Source organism: Ranitomeya variabilis, chromosome 4 (assembly GCF_051348905.1).
Source record: "Ranitomeya variabilis isolate aRanVar5 chromosome 4, aRanVar5.hap1, whole genome shotgun sequence".
Lineage (NCBI taxonomy): Eukaryota > Metazoa > Chordata > Amphibia > Anura > Dendrobatidae > Ranitomeya > Ranitomeya variabilis.
The window spans coordinates 696,342,551-696,364,116 of NC_135235.1; the positions used below are offsets into that span (position 1 = coordinate 696,342,551).

The 21,566-nt window shown below is 43.9% G+C and overlaps 1 protein-coding gene across 1 annotated transcript in view; it reads right to left on the minus strand.

Annotated features, from left to right (window-relative positions):
* The window catches only part of LOC143766410 (uncharacterized), a 47,535-nt gene that overhangs the window by 23,188 nt on the left and 2,781 nt on the right, over nt 1-21,566 (minus strand). Inside the window, exons 2-6 of the mRNA XM_077254079.1 lie at nt 10,735-10,881; nt 10,426-10,605; nt 10,219-10,342; nt 10,039-10,136; nt 9,778-9,868 (exon numbers count right to left, since the gene is read on the minus strand). Coding sequence (XP_077110194.1) covers nt 9,778-9,868; nt 10,039-10,136; nt 10,219-10,342; nt 10,426-10,605; nt 10,735-10,812 — 571 coding nt within the window. The 5' untranslated portion in view covers nt 10,813-10,881. The remainder of the gene's footprint in view (nt 1-9,777; nt 9,869-10,038; nt 10,137-10,218; nt 10,343-10,425; nt 10,606-10,734; nt 10,882-21,566) is intronic.

Sequence of the window (21,566 nt, forward strand, 5' to 3'; positions counted from 1 at the left end):
CTGGGCAATATACTATGTAACTGGGCAATATACTACGTGGCTGGGCAATATACTACGTCACTGGGCAATATACTACGTCACTGGGCAATATACTATGCAACTGGGCAATATACTATGTGGTTCTGTGCTGTATACTACCTCACTGGGCAATATACTATGTGGTTCTGTGCTGTATACTACCTCACTGGGCAATATACTACGTGGACATGCATATTCTAGAATACCCGATGCATTAGATCTAGTACGTACTAGTACTATGCATTAGAATCGGGCCACCATCTAGTATATATTATATATATATATTTATATATATATATACATATATATATATACACAGTATATATATATACATATATATACACAGTATATATATACATATATATACACAGTATATATATACACAGTATATATATATATATATATATATACACATATATATATATATACACAGTATATATATATATATATATATATACACATATATATATATATACACATATATATATATATATATATATATATATATATATATATATATATATATATATTTTTTTTTTTATAGTCGTCAGCTTGGGTATAAATATATATGTATGTTATAAACTGCAGACGTGTGTGTGTGTGTGTGTACCCTTTATTGATACACGGTCTTGTCTCAGTTAGTATATAGTATAAGAAATAGATAATAGTTAGTGTATGGTATAAGGTAAAGATAACGCTGTGGTATTAAGTGGATATTAATTATTAGTAGTCAATTTAATAGTTGATATCGGACCTCAATAGAGGTTTAGAGAGAGTTCCCCCTTTTGGCAACTATAAGTTTAGTATTTTGTGGAGGAATCCCCGTCCATTTACAATGGCGAGCTACAGGCCCACTGTTTAGATTTTGTTTTCCATGTTTTGCTGTATGAATTTCTGGTCATCGTCTGTGAACTGATCAGGCCGGAGGGACATGGCCAGATTACATTGATACAGGGTGAACTGTTGTGTAATTCTGTGCATTCAGAGCGCTGATAGTTCAGACGGGTGATCTCCTCTCAGATTTCAGCCATGAGGATGAGACTGTAATAAAACCTAACGCCACTTCGTCCTGTCATTTTTTTATATATATTGGACTGATTATGATCTGCAGGAGGACTAAAAGACTGGACACCCAACTGCACGGAAGTCAGCCGGTGATGGGGGTTAAGGACATAAGAAAAATCCAGTCCTTTACCCTGAATCCTATATATATATATATATACATACTCACCGGCCACTTTATTAGGTACACCATGCTAGTAACGGGTTGGACCCCCTTTTGCCTTCAGAACTGCCTCAATTCTTCGTGGCATAGATTCAACAAGGTGCTGGAAGCATTCCTCAGAGATTTTGGTCCATATTGACATGATGGCATCACACAGTTGCCGCAGATTTGTCGGCTGCACATCCCAAAGATGCTCCATACAAGGCAGGATGGATCCATGCTTTCATGTTGTTTACGCCAAATTCTGACCCTACCATCCGAATGTCGCAGCAGAAATCGAGACTCATCAGACCAAGCAACGTTTTTCCAATTTTCTACTGTCCAATTTCGATGAGCTTGTACAAATTGTAGCCTCAGTTTCCTGTTCTTAGCTGAAAGGAGTGGTACCCGGTGTGGTCTTCTGCTGCTGTAGCCCAACTGCCTCAAAGTTCGACGCACTGTGCGTTCAGAGATGCTCTTAGGCCTACCTTGGTTGTAACGGGTGGCGATTTGAGTCACTGTTGCCTTTCTATCAGCTCGAACCAGTCTGCCCATTCTCCTCTGACCTCTGGCATCAACAAGGCATTTCCGCCCACAGAACTGCCGCTCACTGGATTTTTTTTTCTTTTTCGGACCATTCTCTGTAAACCCTAGAGATGGTTGTGCGTGAAAATCCCAGTAGATCAGCAGTTTCTGAAATACTCAGACCAGCCCTTCTGGCACCAACAACCATGCCACGTTCAAAGGCACTCAAATCACCTTTCTTCCCCATACTGATGCTCGGTTTGAACTGCAGGAGATTGTCTTGACCATGTCTACATGCCTAAATGCACTGAGTTGCTGCCATGTGATTGGCTGATTAGAAATTAAGTGTTAACAAGAAGTTGGACAGGTGTACCTAATAAAGTGGCCGGTGAGTGTATATATATATATATATATATATATATATATATATATATATATATATTTATATATATATATATTGATGTTATATTCATTGTCGTGTTATTGTGTAGTAATTCCATATGTGTGCATATAGACACTTTAGGTGTAAGTGCAGGACTACCTGTACATGGACCAACTCAGTAAGTGTGTTCATGTGAAGGTGTTCATGCATTTAAGGCCAGTAGATAACTCCAACTGTACATGGATCAATGATCTGCAAGTGCATTATGGATCATTAGCAGCCATGCTATTTTAGCTTAAGTCTCTATATGCATTATGTAATTGTAATTTGTGTTTTGTGTGAATGGGAAAAAAAGAGCAAGGTTCTCTAGGGACAGCATCTAAGTTATTTGCCACTTTAACCCTAGCAATGGTGAAGTTCGTAAGGGATGGATTGAATGTCAGAATTAGACGGTGTTCCTCCCACAGTCAACTTACGTACTGTGACCTCACTCCCTACTTCAGAAATTCTGACCTGCCTAGTAAAGATCTGCATATCTATTCATAGAGGAACCTCATCAATGATCTTCAATCAAGATTACAGGAGAAGTGCCTGATGGAAGTCGTGTCTGATGCATGTCTGATGAAAGTCGATTCCAGTGCCTGAGTCCAGTCGATTGTAGGGCCTGAGGCCGCGAGGCCCAGAAAAAAAAAACCTGTGATACCCAGCAGTCTCATCATGCCAGACATACTCAAAATCCTGCTGAATCAAGCTATAGGAGAGTAACATGACGTCTGGCAAGGTGACAGGTGCAAACAGGATGATGTTGACTGACCTATGGACTGTGAGGGTGAAGCCGTTCCAGAGTCTGACCAGTCACTACTGGAGAAAGATGGCTTTGAGATAGGTCGATACCTGAAGATTGACAATTAAAGACCAGAACAGGGACTGAAGACTGCAATAAGATTCCAGACAAGAAGAAGAAGGTGTACTCTGTGGATAGAGATGTGGGTTACGGTGAACGGCAGGGAAGAGCTGATGGCCTTGTGGATGATGTCTAGGTACCTAAGTGCAGAATTATGCTTCATTCCATCCTGAACTGTCACTAGTTATAAATGGGGTTGAGTAGGCAAATAATCCCAGTACAACACTTCCCTGAAATGTCATTGTCATGTTCTCGACAACAGGGGGATTGTAGAAGCAAAGCGAAGCAGCCCCTCCTCCACCATACACCATGTGCTGCTATCAGGATTGAGGGGATGTACCTTTGCCAGTGGACAATAGACTTGTGACCTCATCCCCACACACCTGGGGCTAAACACACCTCTTCTTGGCTGGACATAAAAGGGACAACACATGTGCTTGGAGCCCTCTCTTACCTCTTGCTTCCTGGGATGGACACACATGGCCATGGCTGACTCTATATACTATACACTCTACTTACTAGGCCTTAGGGATAGATGAGCCATAGGTGGGAGGGCTGATATTGTATGTCTGATTTGGGCGATTTGAACAGTTAATTGTGGGTTTTTACTGTGTCACATTGTTGTGATGCTACTGGTTATTGTGGGTTATTACTGTGTGATATTGTAGAGATAACACTGTATACTGTAATGATATTACCGTATTAGAATTGTAGTGTGTGTGTGTGTGTGTGTGTGTGTGTGTGTGTGTGTGTGTGTGTGTGTGTGTGTGTGTAAATATATATATATATATATATATATATATATATATATATATATACACATACACATATATATATATATATATATATATATATATATATATATACACACACACATATTTTATATATATATATATATATATATATATATATATATATATATATATATATATATATATATATATATATATATATTTATTTATTTATTTATAGTCGCCAGTTTGGGTATAAATATATATGTATGTTATAGACTGCAGTGTGTGTGTAATAAATATCCTTTATTGTTACACTGTTTTGTCTCAGTATATAGTATAAGGAAAAGATAACGTTGAGGCATTATTAGGTGGATATTAATTATTAATAGTCAAGTTTGGTGATAATAGTTAATATCAGACCTCAATAGAGGTGCCAGGAGGGTTCCCCCATTTGGTATCCATAAGTTTTAGTAATTGTGGCGGTAACCCTGTCCTTTAACAAGGGACAATATTTTCTATCAGATGAGTTTCAAGGAGAAATATTAGACATTCAAAAATAACTTTTTATAATAGTGTCCAACTGAGGTGTCTTAAATTTAGATCTTGGGGATTTGCAAGACGCAATGGAGACCGCTTTTTAACCCCTTCATGACCTGGCCATTTTTTGCAATTCTGACCAGTGTCCCTTTATGAGGTAATAACTCAGGAACACTTCAACGGATCCTAGCGATTCTGAGATTGTTTTTTCGTGACATATTGGGCTTCATGTTAGTGGTAAATTTAGGTTGATAATTTCTGAGTTTATTTGTGAAAAAAACGGAAATTTGGCGAAAATTTCGCAATTTTCACATTTTGAATTTTTATTCTGTTAAACCAGAGAGTTATGTGACACAAAATAGTTAATAAATAACATTTCACACATGTATACTTTACATCAGCACAATTTTGGAAACAAATTTTTTTTTGCTAGGAAGTTATAAGGGTTAAAATTTGACCAGTGATTTCTCATTTTTACAACAACATTTACAAAACCATTTTTTTTAGGGACCACCTCACATTTGAAGTCATTTTGAGGGTTCTATTTGGCTGAAAATACCCAAAAGTGACACCATTCTAAAAACTGCACCCATCAAGGTGCTCAAAACCACATTCAAGAAGTTTATTAACCCTTCAGGTGTTTCACAGCAGCAGAAGCAACATGGAAGGAAAAAATGAACATTTAACTTTTTAATCACAAAAATGATCTTTTAGCAACAATTTTGTTATTTTCCCAAGGGTAAAAGGAGAAACTGGACCACGAATGTTGTTGTCCAGTTTGTCCTGAGTAAGCTGATACCTCATATGTGGGGGTAAACCACTGATTGGGCGCACGGCAGGGCTCGGAAGGGAAGGAGCGCCATTTGACTTTTTGAATGAAAAATTGGCTCCAATCTTTAGCGGACTCCATGTCGCGTTTGGAGAGCCCCCGTGTGCCTTAATATTGGAGCTCCCCCACAAGTGACCCCATTTTGGAAACTAGACGCCCCAAGGAACTTATCTAGATGCATAGTGACCACTTTAAGCCCCCAGGTGCTTCACAAATTGATCCGTAAAAATGAAAAAGTACTTTTTTTTCACAAAAAAATTCTTTTACCCTCAATTTTTTCATTTTCACATAGGCAACAGCATAAAATGGATCCTAAAATTTGTTGGGCAATTTCTCCTGAGTACGCCGATACCTCACATGTGGGGGTAAACCACTGTTTGGGCGCACGGCAAGGCTCGGAAGGGAAGGCGCGCCATTTGACTTTTTGAATGGAAAATTAGCTCCAATCGTTAGCAGACACCATGTCGTGTTTGGAGAGCCCCTGTGTGCCTAAACATTGGAGCTCCCCCACAAAAGACCCCATTTTGGAAACTAGACCCCCCAAGGAACTTATCTAGATGCATAGTGAGCACTTTAAACCCCCAGGTGCTTTACAGAAGTTTATAACGCAGATCCTTGAAAATAAAAAATAATTTTTATTCCCTCAAAAATCATTTTTTAGCCCGGAATTTTTTATTTTCCCAAGGGTGACAGGAGAAATTTGACCCCAAGAGTTGTTGTCCAGTTTCTCCTGAGTACGCTGATACCCCATATGTGGGGGTAAACATCGGGGTTCGGAAGGGAAGTAGTGACGTTTTGAAATGCAGACTTTGATGGAATGCTCTGCGGGCGTCACGTTGTGTTTGCAGAGCCCCTGATGTGCCTAAACAGTAGCCCAAAAGGATTTCCTGGGCTAGATGCCATTAAAAAAATAGTACTTAGGTAAACAGGCGGTGGGTAGCTGGGCTACTCTGCTGACTAGCAGACCACTGAAGCTTTGGAGCAGACCTCTGAATCCCAGGCCATAGTATGAGTAAACAACTCTGCAGACGACCCCACCCACCTGGAATTGATGATGGCAACGTCATGCAAAACTCAGCAAGGGGACTAAATAAAAGAGTCTCCATTTTTTCAAAACATTCAGCCACAGACACCAGTTAAGTGGCATCAATTTCACCAGAGTTTTTTAAAACGGTTGGTGAGGTGATTTTCAAAAATCATCAAGCTTTTAGTCTTCCCAAGATGACACAGGGGTAGAAAAGTCCTTGCGGATCCAGGATTTGTTCATCTTGATGAACGTTAGTCTGTCTACATTGTCACTGGACAGCCGCGTGCGCTTATCTGTCCACTACCAGCAGCGCTGAACACACGTTCAGAGAGAACGCTGGCTGCGGGGCACGACAAGATCTCCAAGGCGTGAGTGGCGAGCTCAGGCCATTTTTCAAGATTGGAAGCCCAAAATGAGCAAGGGTCCAGTTCCACAGTCATGGCATCGATGTTAACTTGGAGATACTCTTGTACCATCCTTTCTAGGCGTTGGCTGTGCGTCAGACTTCTTGTCTCCTGCGGCCTTGCAAAGGATGGTCTAAAAAAATCTTGAAACGATTGGAAAAAATTGCTGTTACCACCAGAAACGATGTTACTGTTACGGTTAGAGTGATGACTCGATAGTCCCATGGTTGGCAAGTTAGAACTCAGAGATTGACTACGTGCACCACTGGTGTTTTGTGGAAAAGCAGATGTTGGATTCTGTAACAGTCTCTGCTTATACTCCTGCATGCGTGAATCCCTTTCTATGGCAGGAATTATTTCCCCAAATTTGCTTTTGTATCAGGGATCAAAGAGTGTGGCAACCCAGTAGTCGGCATTACTTCGGATTCTGACAATCCGAGGGTCATGTTGCAGGTAGTGCAGCAAAAAGGCACTCATGTGTCTTGCGCATCCAGGAGGACCAAGTCCTTGTTGTCTTGGTGGTGGCGATGTGAGAATCATGCTTCCTTCGTCTGCCCTCTCCCCCCAATCTCGCACAACAGAAATTTGATCAAGGTCTCCCTCATCTGATGAGTCTTCCATGCCCAGCGCCAGTTCGTCCTCCACTTCTTCCTCACCTCCTGCACCTTCCTCAACAGTTTGGCTGCTACCATGGGCCCTCGGTAATCCCTCTCCCCCAGCCTCCAATATCAGCCACCTTGGTGCTGCCAACCTTCTTGACCTTGGAGATGTGGTCCATTCCGCATACGACTCCTCCTGTTCCTCCTCCTCCTCGTTCCACCACCTGACCGAACACTGTGTAAAGTGTGCTCCAGCATGTAAATCACCGGAATGGTCATGCTGATAATGGCATCGTCAGCACTAAACATCTTTGTTGCCATTTCAAAACTGTGCAGAAGGGTGCATAGGTCCCTGATCTGAGACCACTCCTGCAGCATGATTTGCCCCATCTCTTGAGCTCGTTGGCTCAGGCTATACGTCATAACGTATTGCACCAGGGCTCGTCGGACAGTGCAGACACTGCTCCTAGGCCCAAAACTATTAACTGGATTAGATGCAGTAAAAATTGAGATCCACAAGCAGTATAGTTTGTTTCACAGGCTGGCTACTCTGCTGATGTGCAGACACTGCTCCTAGGCCCAAAACTATTAACTGGATTAGATGCAGTAAAAATTGAGATACACAGGTGGTATAGTTTGTTTCACAGGCGGGCTACTCTGCTTGACGTGCAGACACTGCTCCTAGGCCCAAAACCCCAAAACTATTAACTGGATTAGATGCAGTAAAAATTGAGATACACAGGCGGTGTAGCTAGCTTCACAGGCGGGCTACTCTGCTGACGTGCAAACACTGCTACTAAGCCCAAAACTATTAACTGGATTAGATGCAGTAAAAATTGAGATACACAGGCGGTATAGTTTGTTTCACAGGCGAGCTACTCTGCTGACGTGCAGACACTTCTCCTAGGCCCAAAACCCCAAAACTATTAACTGGGTTAGATGCAGTAAAAATTGAGATACACAGGCGGTGTAGCTAGCTTCACAGGCGGGCTACTCAGATGACTATCAGACAATGCTACTAGCCCAAAAGGATTGGCTGAGCTAGATTACACCAAATGCTGTGACTAAAGGCCCCGTCTCACATAGCGAGATCGCTAGCGAGTTCGCTGCTGAGTCACAAGTTTTGTGACGCAACAGCGACCTCAGTAGCGATCTCGCTATGTTTGACACGTACTAGCGACCAGGCCCCTGCTGCGAGATCGCTGGTCGTGTCGGAATGGCCTGGACCTTTTTTTGGTCATTGAGGTCCCGCTGACATCGCTGAATCGGTGTGTGTGACACGGATTCAGCGATGTCTTCACTGGTAACCAGGGTAAACATCGGGTTACTAAGCGCAGGGCCGCGCTTAGTAACCCGATGTTTACCCTGGTTACCAGTGTAAAATGTAAAAAAAACAAACAGTACATACTCACCTTCGCATCCCCCGGCGTCCGCTTCCCACACTGACTGAGCGCCGTAAAGTGAAAGTGAAAGCACAGCACAGCGGTGACGTCACCGCTCTGCTGTTAGGGCCGGCGCTCAGTCAGTGCAGGAAGCGGACGCCGGGGGACGCGAATGCAAGTATGTAGTGTTTTTTATTTTACATTTTACACTGGTAACCAGGGTAAACATCGGGTTACTAAGCGCGGCCCTGCGCTTAGTAACCCGATGTTTACCCTGGTTACCAGGGGACCTCGGCATCGTTGGTCGCTGGAGAGCGCTCTGTGTGACAGCTCCCCAGCGACCACACAGCGACTAAACAGCGACGCTGCAGCGATCGGCATCGTTGTCTGTATCGCTGCAGCGTCGCTGTGTGTGACGGGGCCTTAACACTTGCACAGCACTGGCTGAGACCTGCCTGGCAAACAGTGCTATGAACTGCTGTAACCTACCCTGAAAAGGGTTGATATTACAACTAGTCCCGACTCCCTAAACCTATCTCTCTAAGAATTTGCTCCAAAAAAATACTCTTAGTCTGTATAGCGCCCACGGCAGCAGCGAGGAAATGGTGGCGTCGGGGCAAATGGCTGGTTCTTATAGGGCAAGGACATGTGACATACACAGCCAATGACACATGCCCTTGCTTGTGTGCATCACATGCACATTGCTGTGTGTGTGCGCACTGCTGATAGGCTGAGAGACTGCACCGCCCCTCTGTAAATGCGGGAAAGAAAAAAAAAAAAAAAAAAGGAGATCGGCGTTATTTCAGCACAGATCTATCCCCCGACCACTATACACTGAAACAGTCCATTAACAATGATAAACAGTTTTAATGTGCAAATCAAGCTAGGCTTTTGGTGAACGAACAGTTATCGAACAGAAACTCGAACAGCCGAATTTTAAGCAAATTGTTCGAGTTCGTCGAACGACTCGAACACCGCCCAAAACAGCTCGAATTTGAAATTGGCGAACAGTTTGACTCGAACACCGCTCATCTCTAGTTGTAAGTTCTATAGAAAAGGGCTTTCAAATGACCAAAATTATTTGAATAGTTTTGAGTGGAGGAAAATGTTATGGTGTAGTGACAAAGTGGTGTTCTCACGATTGTGATATGGATTACACCACCAACAAAGCAGCCACAGCCGATGCCTGAGAAGAATCTATGACTTCTCTGTATTTAGTGGTTACTACTCACCTGGGTAGTCATAAATAGGAATCTCCTCTTTACGCCACTCATCACCCCTCACATATGTTTCTGTAGTATTAATATGGGTCAGATCTTCACCCTGAAACAAATATTGCAAAAATCACATCTATGATCAGCTCTAATCCTGCCATCTCCACCGTTTTCATTACACAAGTATAAAAAATATAATACTGGAGGATAAAACAAGACTGAATGCAAGACCTCCACAGCCACATTGTAAAGATTTCATGACACCTTCTCTCCATCTACCTGATGATCCTGAGGAACACTGGGATCTTCTTGTTTACAGTCCTGTGGAAGAAGAGGACGGATACATCTCTCTGGTGTTGTCCTCTTACTGGAATGATCTAGAGGAAACACATACAGTGACTGAATTCATTCTTTACATACATATAATTATAGGCCGTGTGCATTTAAGTCCTGTATTACCTGGAGAAGTGAGTGGCTGGGGAACCTCCATCTTGACGTTTTTGTATACATCTTTGTGTCCTTCTAAATACTCCAACTCCTCCATGGAGAAATAGACTGCGACATCCTGACACCTTATAGGAACCTGACACATACAATAATACAGTCATCCCCATGATCCCTTCAAAGTGTTACTGCATAATGTCCCAGCATTCCCAGCAGTGTTACCTCTCCAGTCAGCAGCTCAATCATCTTGTAGGCGAGTTCTAGGATCTTCTGGTCATTGATGTCCTCATTTATTAAGGGGTGAGGAGGAGGACCCATGATTGGACTCAGAGGTCTTCCCCATCCCTCAGACACAGGGTCCTGACAGTGCTCACTAGAGGTCTTCTTCACTACTGTGTAATCCTGGTTATTGAGAGACACAATAATAAATCTCACTACAGACATTTCCAGAGTCCTAACCTCTCCAGTTCTGTCCATCTGTTATTCCCATAGATAAGAATGATGTAATGTGACGTCATCAGAATCTCTCACCTCTCCAGTAAGCCGAAAGAGGATCTCTAGGGTGAGGTGTAATATCCTCTCCGCCATCTTTTCTCTGTCCATATCCATCCTTAATGGGTAAATCAAGAAAATTTTCTTCTATAGATTTTCACTGAGAGGATCTGATATTGTAGAGACCTGAATGAGAAGAAGATGAGCCAATGTAACATCACAAAAATCCTGTGTAATAATACAATTACTGGAGATAGTAAGGGAAACATCAGGAGATAGAATGTGTAGATGTTCTATTTTCTAGTCTTGTATGGACTGGAGCATAATTGGAATTGCTGACTAAGACATCTCCTCCATTTTCCCAATCACTGGCTATGTTACTCACTGCTTTGTCAACTGATTGGCTGTAGGAAACACAAGATCGTTGGGACTGACCAGAAAATACAGAGACAGGCGGGGACCCAAGCAGCAGTTGTATTTTTATTATTTTACAGTATTTAGTTTTCTTCTTGACATCTACTAGTAAAACCTATATATTTTAGGCCACAGACAACAAGCAGTTTCTTCCTCGGAGTCGGCAGCTGAATAAGTTTCTCATAGACTCATCTTCCATAACGCTAATTCTCGTCTCATTTACCGACACTGGAATCGACATTAGCAACACATTCATTACACGTGACAGGACAAATAACTAATTCATGATGAGGACGACATCTTCATCTTCTACTACGGCTCTAGAAACATATTTCTCCAGAGTCCGTCACGGACTCCATCCCCACCGGCCATCTATATGAAGGTTTCCCGTCTTCCCCACACTGGAATCTTCTATCACGTTAGATCTCAGGTCTGATTCACACACAGACATTCGAGGCTTTTATAAAAGCTTTTTTGTTTGCACAAACACCGCAATCAGAAATTATCTGATCCCAAAGTCTCCATGTACAGTGTTTTATGGGGATTATTTCTTGCCTTAGGCTTTCCTATATTACAAGAAAAAACACCAGAAAAGGGCCTGCTATGTACAAAGGTCTCTTAGGCCGGGCCAGAGGCAGCGTCCAATAAGTTACCTTTTAATGCCCCCAAACAGAGTAAAGTTACATGAAATCACTGATTTCAGGAGTTTAGGCGGCTATATAATAAATTTGGGGGCCTCTCGACAGATGATATCAGGGCAGAGAAGGATCTGGCATCCTGAATTTCAGAGGCTAATCCATTTGCTCTTCCTGTAGATAATCCTCCGCTAGAGGAGTCTGGAGGCGACTCTCTCATACGGACCACTGGAATATTTGTGTGTATGGGGAAGTCGGGAGAGATGGCCGTCTGCCAAATGACTGTTCAGCCAACACTTATCTCATGTGTATGGGGCCGTTAGTATTACACTGACAGGCAGTGATGATACACGGCACTACAGTAGTATAGTGCATCACCGGAGCCATCAGAGGCTTGTATGTTGTGTAATCGCACTAATCGGAGGGGTTTAAAAAATGGTTAAACGTGAAGAAAAAAAAAAAATCACAGTTTTAGCAACAAGAAATATCCATTACTATAGGGAAAACAGAATGAACATCCTCCAAGGCCGGTGATTTCATAATTTTTGCCAGGGGTTGTATATACTGTATAAGGCTTGAGAAAGGCAGAGAAATGTGACAGAACGCTGCTGCTAATGGACCAGTAAAGACACGGTTCTTCACTTTGATTTTTGCAGTGCTGCCTGTATTTTTCTGATTTTATATATAAAATTATATATACACTGCTCAAAAAATAAAGGTAACACTAAAATCCCACATCCTAGATATCACTGAATGAAATATTCCAGTTGTAAATCTTTATTCATTATATAGTGGAATCCGTTGAGAACAGTAAAACCGAAAAATGATCAATGTAAATCACAACTAATTTCCGATGGAGGTCTGGAGTTGGAATGATGCTCAAAATCAAAGTGGAAAATTGCAGGCTGATCTAACTTCAGTGGAAATGCCTCAAGACAAGAAAATGATGCTCAGTAGTGTGCATGGCCTCCACGTGCCTGTATGACCTCCCTATAATGCCTGGGCATGCTCCTGATGAGGCGGCGGATGGTCTCCTGAGGGATCTCCTCCCAGACCTGGATTAAAGCATCCACCAACTCCTGGACAGTCTGTGGTGCAACGTGACGATGGTGGATGGAGCGAGACATGATGTCCCAGATGTGTTTAATCGGATTCAGGTCTGGGGAATGGGTGGGCCAGTCCATAGCTTCAATGCCTTCATCTTGCAGGAACTGCTGACACACTCCAGCCATGTCTGGCATTGTTCTGCATAAGGAGGAACCCAGGGCCAATGGCAGTCAAGCTACCTCTGGCGAGCACATGGAGGGCTGTGCGGCCCTCCAAAGAAATGCCACCCCACACCATTACTGACCCACTGCCAAACCGGTCATGCTGAAGGATGTTGCAGGCAGCAGATCACTCTCCATGGTGTCTCCAGACTCTGTCAGGTCTGCAACATGTGCTCAGTGTGAACCTGCTTTCATCTGTCAAGAGCACAGGGCACCAGTGGCGAATTTGCCAATCCTGGTGTTCTGGGGCAAATGCCAAGTGTCCTGCACGGTGTTGGGCTGTAAGCACAGCCCCCACCTGTGGACGTCAGGCACTCAGACCATCCTCATGGAGTTGATTTCTAACCTTTTGTGCAGACATGCATATTTGTGGCCTGCTGGAGGTCATTCTGCAGGGTTCTGGGAGTGCTCCTGTTCCTCCTTGCACAAAGGCTAAGGTAGGGGTCCTGCTGCTGGGTTGTTGCTCTCCCACGGCCCCCTCCACGTCTCCTGGTGTACTGGCCTATCTCCTGGTAGCGCCTCCAGCCTCTGGACACAATGCTGACAGACACAGAAAACCTTCTTGCCACAGCTCGCATTGATGTGCCATCCTGGATGAGAGGCACTACTTGAACCACTTGTGTGGGTTGTAGAGTCAGTCTCATGCTACAACGAGTGTGAAAGCACAACCAACATTCAAAAGTGACCAAAACATCAGCCAGAAAGGCGTGGCTATGGAGTAGGTGAGGAAGGACGCATTCAGGGAGAGCTCCTCAATATCCTGCTGCCATCCTGCACATTGGACCCCTTTATAAATACATACCCCACCGCTGCTGAGACCCCTGGAGGTACAGAGGTTGCTGGCCCCTGGAGAGGGCTGAAGCGGTGACCGGAGAGCGTCGGTGAGAGAGGAAGGTCGGCGGTGCGGTGAGACCTGCATGTGACGGCGGCCATCTTCCAGGAGGACGCTCCTCCGATACAGGGCACGGCGCTGCAGGTAACGGCGGCTGAAGATCCTCCTTAACCTCTGGAGGGCGGCGGACGCCTGCAGGTGAGAGGTGCGGGTCCCTGGCCCGGCGGGAGCGAAGAGGACGATATCCTGGTGACGGGGGTGGCTGTGTGTGGCGGCCATTATTAAAGCGCGCGCTCCGGCAGCAGAGGAGTGCAGCGCAGCTTCCATTGCCACAGCGCGGCTGAGCAGCACATATCTGCTCTCCATAAACTCAGGGACAATGTGGTGTGAGCTCTGAAAGATTGAGCCCCACGTTCTCCCATAAGTAATAACTCGGCCGGCTGTACTTCTAATTGGAGACTTTTTGGGGCCCCCCTCTCACCGCTATCACCGTTACTTAGACTTTCTCTATTGCAGGGACTGCCATTGATTTTCAGCCTGCATCTCCTGATGAGACATCAGTGCGCCTCCTGGTTATAAAGGCTCCGAGCAACACTGCACATTATATACAATAACTTTGGTGTGGCCACTAAATATTGCTGCGGTTCTGATTTGGAACACCCTGCTGTGTCACTCACCTGTCAATCATGCAGCGTACAAAGAATACATCTGCAGCTGACAAGCTAAGAGAGTTTGCTAGGGGCGATGCCCAAGATAGTGCAAGATCTCTTAGGAATAGCTCCTCACAAGCCCAGTGGGGGAAAAACCGTCCTTCTGATAATATTGACGAGGTTGAGCAAGATGAACTGACTCTTACGCAAGCATCTGCACAATTAATGCAAGCTATATCTCTGACTAGAACGTCCCTTTCTGAGCAAATAGAGGATGTGCACACTGAGGTGGGACATCTAAGACAAGACATGCAAGCTATGAAGGGACGTATGGCGGAAGTGGAAACAAGGGTGTCCCAGGTAGAAGACACCATTAAACCTATGGAGGCAAAATTGGCAAAAGTTGCTGGTTCCACGAATGCCTGGAAACAAAAGGCTGACGATCTTGAGAACAGAATGAGTCGCAATAACATTCGCATCATAGGTCTCCCGGAACGTGCGGAAGGCCAGCTGCCTGAAAAATTCCTGGAGGATTGGCTTAAGTCCTCGTTGGGAGATGCATTTTCCCCAATGTTCTCGGTGGAAAGAGCCCATAGAGTCCCCACTAGGTCCCTCCCTCCTGGAGCTCCGCCCAGACCTTTCCTGGCACGTATCCTCAACTGTAAAGACAGAGACGGTATCCTGCGGCTGGCACGACAAAAGAGTCCCATTAAGTTCGACGGTGCTACAATCTCGATATTTCCAGACTTCTCCGTTGAGCTCCAGAAACAGCGGGCAAGATTTGTGGATGTCAAGAAGCAACTTAGAGATAAGAACATTATCTACTCCATGATCTACCCGGCGCGTCTGCGGGTTGTCAGCAATGGCTCTTCCCTGTTCTTCACTGACCCGTCAGAGGCAGCGGACTGGCTGCGTTCTCGAGGGAAGTCTAATGGAGCAGAACCCTGATAGGTTCTCAGCTGATTTGCAACTATTCAATTGTTGAATTGGAGCTCTCCCTGCGAGCGTTTGATATACCAATAATACCGGACGCTGGAATCAGCGGGGGTATCCCCAGGTTTACTTGAGGATGGGAGCGTTGAATTAAGCTCCTGGATTATTCAGATCTTGTTAAGTTGTTGTTTTTTTCCTTGATAAAGTTAACTAGCCTCAGTAGGTATTTAGGTAAAAGCCGCCTTCGACACGGTTACAACCCTCTATGCGTAATCTGTGGATTTTTATTACTATCAATGCATATCATGTCTTTAACAGGTGGATATGGGGTCTGAGCTAATATGTATGGCATGGAACATATGGGGAATTAAGACACCCCGGAAGAAAATTAAGGTGTTTTCTCAGATAAGGCGGTACCATCCTCATATTGTGGTCCTGGTGGAGACGCATCTGACCAGAGATACGGCCAGCTGTGTAGAGAAGCCTTGGGTACAATGGCATGCTCACGCATTTCACACTAGCTACTCGAGAGGGGTGTCATTATTAGTACATAGAGATGTCCGATGGGAAGCCCAGACGACTCGGCGGGATTTGGAGGGACGTTTTGTTTTTGTCCATGCATTAATTAATTCCCGCGAATATGTCATATTGTGTATCTACAACCCTCCTCCGGCCAGTACCTCAATACTTAAGATGGCAATGAGCTTTGCGTTAAATTACCCAGACGCGCATGTTATTTGTATGGGTGACCTCAACCTAGTTATGGACAGTGATCTTGATAGAATGAGACTGGGAGATGAATCTCTTGGGGAACCCTTGCCCTCCTCCCCTTCTTCAGCCCCGACTCAGCTGGCCCTGTTCATAGAAAATAGCGGCTGGGTGGACCTGTGGAGGATGCGCCGCCAGGGGGAGAGGGGATATACCTGCCACTCATCCACTAAACGTTCTCTCTCACGTATAGACTATATTTTCGGATCAGACAACTTGGTACAGTGGGTGGATAGTGTGGAGCACGGTAATAGAGGAATCTCAGACCACAGCCCGATTTCACTTAAACTCGTGTTTGGGGGAATGAATAATGGTAGAATATGGAAATTGAATCCCTTCTGGCTCAAACTAATAGATTCAGATGATAGGACGGTTGACCAGTTGAACTGCTACATCCAATCCCATTCAGATCTTCAGAATATTAATTTATTTTGGGATGCACTTAAGGCATATCTAAGGGGCTGTCTCTCTTCTACGATCTCTTATATTAAAAGGGTAACGTCACGGGAGGACGATGAGGTTGAGCAGCGTTTGAGAGATGCTGAGGCCGCGTATACAGCTGACCAGACTAACAGCAATAGGATTGAGTGGCTGACTTTACAAAGACTGTATACCCAACACTTGGACACTAAATCTAAGCGTAAACTTTTTTTTACGCGGCAATCATATTTTGAAATGGGGAATTAGTCGGGGAAATTTTTTGCCTACTTGGTGCGTCAGCACAACGCATCTAATATGATAATACAAATTCGCTCACCAGATAACTCATTAAATTCCACTACTGAGGAAATTCTTCAATGTTTTTATAATTACTATAGAGGATTGTATGAATCTAAGAGTGGTTTTGGCGTTTCCGATTGTCTAGATTATTTGTCCGATATAGCGTTCCCCACACTGAGCCCCACCCAGCAGGCCTTTATGGATGCTGAGTTTACTTTGGAGGAAGTGGAGCAGGATTTAGCGGATATGGCTTCTGGGAAGGCCCCTGGACCGGATGGCTTCCCTGTAGAGCTGTACAGGAAATACCGGGAGACGCTGGCTCCGCTTTTGCTGAAAGTATTTAAAGAGATATGGGAGGGTGGATGTCTACCTGATACTTTTTATGAGGCACATATTATCGTACTTAAGAAGGAGGGGAAAGATCCTTTGGAATGCGGATCCTATCGTCCCATATCGCTGGTAAACGTGGATTATAAGATCTTTACTAAAATACTGGCGACCAGGTTGAACTCCATTATTTTAGATATTATACATCCAGATCAAACAGGCTTCATGCCTGGTAAGAGTACATCTATAAACATTAGACGGGTTCAATCAGTGATTCAGTATAGCTCTTTACTACCAGATAACAGTTGGGCGCTGGCGTCGCTGGATGCGGCTAAGGCGTTCGACTCTCTTGAGTGGCCCTTTTTATCTGCTTGTCTGCAGAAATATGGCTTTGGGGAAAATTTTTTGAAATGGGTTGGCGTATTATACTTGAAACCTAAAGCCCGCATAATCGTAAACGGCTCCATGTCTGAGCCATTTTCACTACATAGGGGAACCCGGCAGGGGTGTCCCCTCTCCCCAGCCTTGTTTGCTCTAGCGATAGAGGCATTGGCTATACGTCTACGTTCTGCCCCCGATATTGATGGTATTACGATAGCGGATCGCACCGACATCATTGGTCTATATGCTGATGATATAATAATATTCATGGATAAGGTAGAGGAAACGTTGCCAAAGGTAATCACTATCATAGATAAATTTGGTGGGTTCTCAGGCCTATATATTAATTGGGATAAGTCTGCCCTATTGCCTCTGACCCAATCCCCAATATCTAACCTCAACACTCTTTCCCTGTTACCTGTAGTGTCTGAATTTAAATACTTGGGTATTTATATGTCCCGATGTAGCGGATCGGATCTACAACTTAATATCTTTCCCCTGCTGGAATACGCTAAGTCGAAATTCACATCTTGGAGTAAACTTCCACTGTCTGTAGCAGGCCGCATTAATTTCATAAAAATGATTCTGCTCCCTAAATTCAACTATTGCCTTCAGCATAGCGCGGTAACTGTACCAAAATACTTTTTAACTAACTTAAATTCTTATGTTGCCTCATTCGTGTGGGGGAAGGGCAGACCCAAACTTAAACTGACGACTTTGCAAAGGCCTAAGCAGGGAGGAGGAGCGGCACTGCCGGATTTCCTTTTATACTATCTGGCGGGACAGGCCAGGGCACTTTGTAAATGGATGCCTCATAATTATCTCCCTAATTCTGAAAGCCACCTGGTTAATTCTGTTGGGGCTAAGTGTCCACTGGGTCTTCTAGAGTCGGAAAAAATAAATGCCCCCCGATTGTTGCCCATGATACGATTGGCGCGATCCACTTGGAAGAAAATTAAAAAGGTCATTGGGTTTGGGGACATTGTAGCTGAGATGCCTCTATGGGATAATGGTTATTTCCCTGCACTGATGAATCACCCGTCTGCAAATTTCTGGGTTTCCCACGGAGTCCTGTCAATAGGGGATTTGTATGATCAGGGGGTCTTTAAATCCTTTGAGCAACTACAAGTTGGATGTGGTCTTCCAAGATCTCAATTTTTCCGATACCTGCAACTCAGGTCTGCCATTCAGTCATTTGTTAGGAGTGTGGGAACAAACCGGAACATTTCATCTCTGCCCTTAATAGGTATCCTTAAGTCACAGGGACCTCAGGGTCTTATCTCGTCCCTATACACATATCTGCTATCAACGGGAGCGAATTCTGTTATAGACTCAGTAAGAGGTAAATGGGAGGGGCTTATCACTAATGTGCAGAGTGAGGAATGGGAGGATATTTTGGACTCCCCTCTCAAAGTCTCCCCGTCGGTCAATAATCGGGTGACCCAATTATATATAATCCACCAGTCATATTTGACTCCACTGAGACTCTTTCGGATGGGTCGATACTCGACGTCGGAGTGTTTGCGTTGCCACTCACCAGACGCTGACTTTGTACATATGGTATGGCAGTGTCCCATTATTCTTAATTATTGGAGGGAGGTAACGTCACTATTGGCTTCCATACTGTCAATCCCGATTCCTCTTGAGCCTTTAGTCTGCCTGTTTGGAGTATGGGACGAGGATTTTTCTACGTGAAACCCTGTTTTTGTCGCGGAAGTTGTTAGCTCTGCGATGGATGGGGAACTCGCCCCCTTCCATTAGGTCCTGGGTCGAGTTGGTGAATGTGGTTGTGCCTTATGAGCGTACTCTTTATCAAAACAGGGGTTGCCCGGGTAAGTTCAACAAAATCTGGGATAGATGGAACACCTCTCATCTCACCCTGTGACATGACTAATAGAAAAAGACGTGGTTTATCTGATTTTGTACTGCAAGTACTGTGCAGTGGAGGGAAAAAATAATATTCCGCTATCGTTAAATGGCGGCTTAATAGTTTCAGAGGCTTAGTTTGGTTGTAGTTTTAAAGTTTTATGTTTATAACTTTATGTTTTGATTGTTTTATAATTATACAATTATGTTTTCCTCCTGTGAAATGATTGGCATATGTATGTGCTGTCTTTACCTTTCTTTGTAAATGTAACCATGCAGATTAATGATAAGGACAAACATGTATGCTATGCTTTATTTGCGTTTGAAAATAAACGAATTTAAAAAAAAAAACCATCAGCCAGAAAGCATTGGTACTGATATGTGGTCTGTGGTCCCCACCTGCAGAACCACTCCTTTATTGAGTGTGTCTTGATAATTACCAATAATTTCCATCTGTTGTCTATTCCATTTGCACAACAGCATGTGAAATTGATTGTCAATCAGTGTTGCTTCCTAAGTGGACAGTTTGATTTCACAGAAGTTTGATTTAGTTGGAGTTATATTCTGTTGTTTAAGTGTTCCCTTTATTTTTTTGACCAGTGTAGATAGATAGATAGATAGATAGATAGATAGATAGATAGATAGATAGATAGATAGATATGGCTGAGTCATATCTCCCGACTCTGCAGATCGCATGATGCTGATGTAATTGGCAAGCCCTGACCAGATGGTATGGAGATGAGTGAGGGAGGCCAAACGTTCAAAAATAAACTTTCCTTTACTTAACAAGAGCTTGATGAGAAGAATATACTTCATATACCTGGCACAACACTTTATGAATGCTTCTTCTGCATTATGCAGAGTCAGGAACTTTCCGGTTACATGTGGTGGTACATAATTTTGTTACAAGCCACAACAGTCCAGCAAACCTAAGCTAAGGACCTCGCCCCACCCTTTTTCTCCGTTAGTCTACATGCTTAGAATCTGAATTCCTGCTGCCATTATATGTTTGCTTTCCTTCAGAACGTACTATCTGATGTCTCCATGCTGGCACACAACACTATATCAATTCAGGGCTGCAATCAGAAAGACCAAAGTTCACTCATCACAAGGAATTTGATCGCCTGTGTGCCCATGTAGCTAAGTATGAGGGCTCCCACACAGTATGGTGGCCCCCACACAGTATGACTGCCCCCACATCACCTCACACAGTATTATGGCCACCACAACCTGCCACAGAAAATAAGAACCCACAGTCAGTATGAAGTCCCTTACAGTCCACCACAACCCCTCAGTATAATGGCCCCTACCATCCACACATTCAGTATAAGTCACAACAGTTCTTCTCTTAATATTAGCCACCACAATTCCTGATATTTAAAAAAAACACACTACCTACCCAACCCAGTTCCCGAGGTGCGCTGCTCCAGTCTGTGAAGTGAGTACTGAAGCTCCATACTACAGGTGTGATGTAGTGACGTCATTGTGCCTGCAAGGCGCAGAGTCTCAGACTCACAGGCGAAGGCTGAATGGTGGATCAGGAGCTTTTGACTCCCTGATTCACTTCTCTATTCAATGATATCACTGTCATGGGAATGTGGATATCTCTGAAATTGTGATGATGGGAAGGAGAGGTTGACAAATACTAAACTCCACCAGCCCTCTCAATTCATAGGCATCATAGCAACCGAGTGAGCTACCTTTATGGATGATGCACTCCTGCTATCCAACTATTGTATGGTAAATATCTCATAGATCCTGGGTTCATTAGTATCTGCACCAAGAATGAGGCTAAGTGAGAATTTCTTAATTACCTGTGAGGTTGTCAGTGGGGTGGATGGTACCATATTGTTCAAGTAGGGGGCAGTACTGTGTGAATATTAGAAAGTGGGGGGAAGGCATTACTGTTGGAACATTATACTGTGTGTGAGGGGGATGCCAGTCCAGTGTAAACATTTATCCTTTTTGTATGGCAAGCTGCTATTGTGGGAACATTATACTATGTAGGGGGATGGTGGTACTGTGGGAACATTACACTGTGTGTGGTGGGATGATGGTGCAATGGAAACATTATACT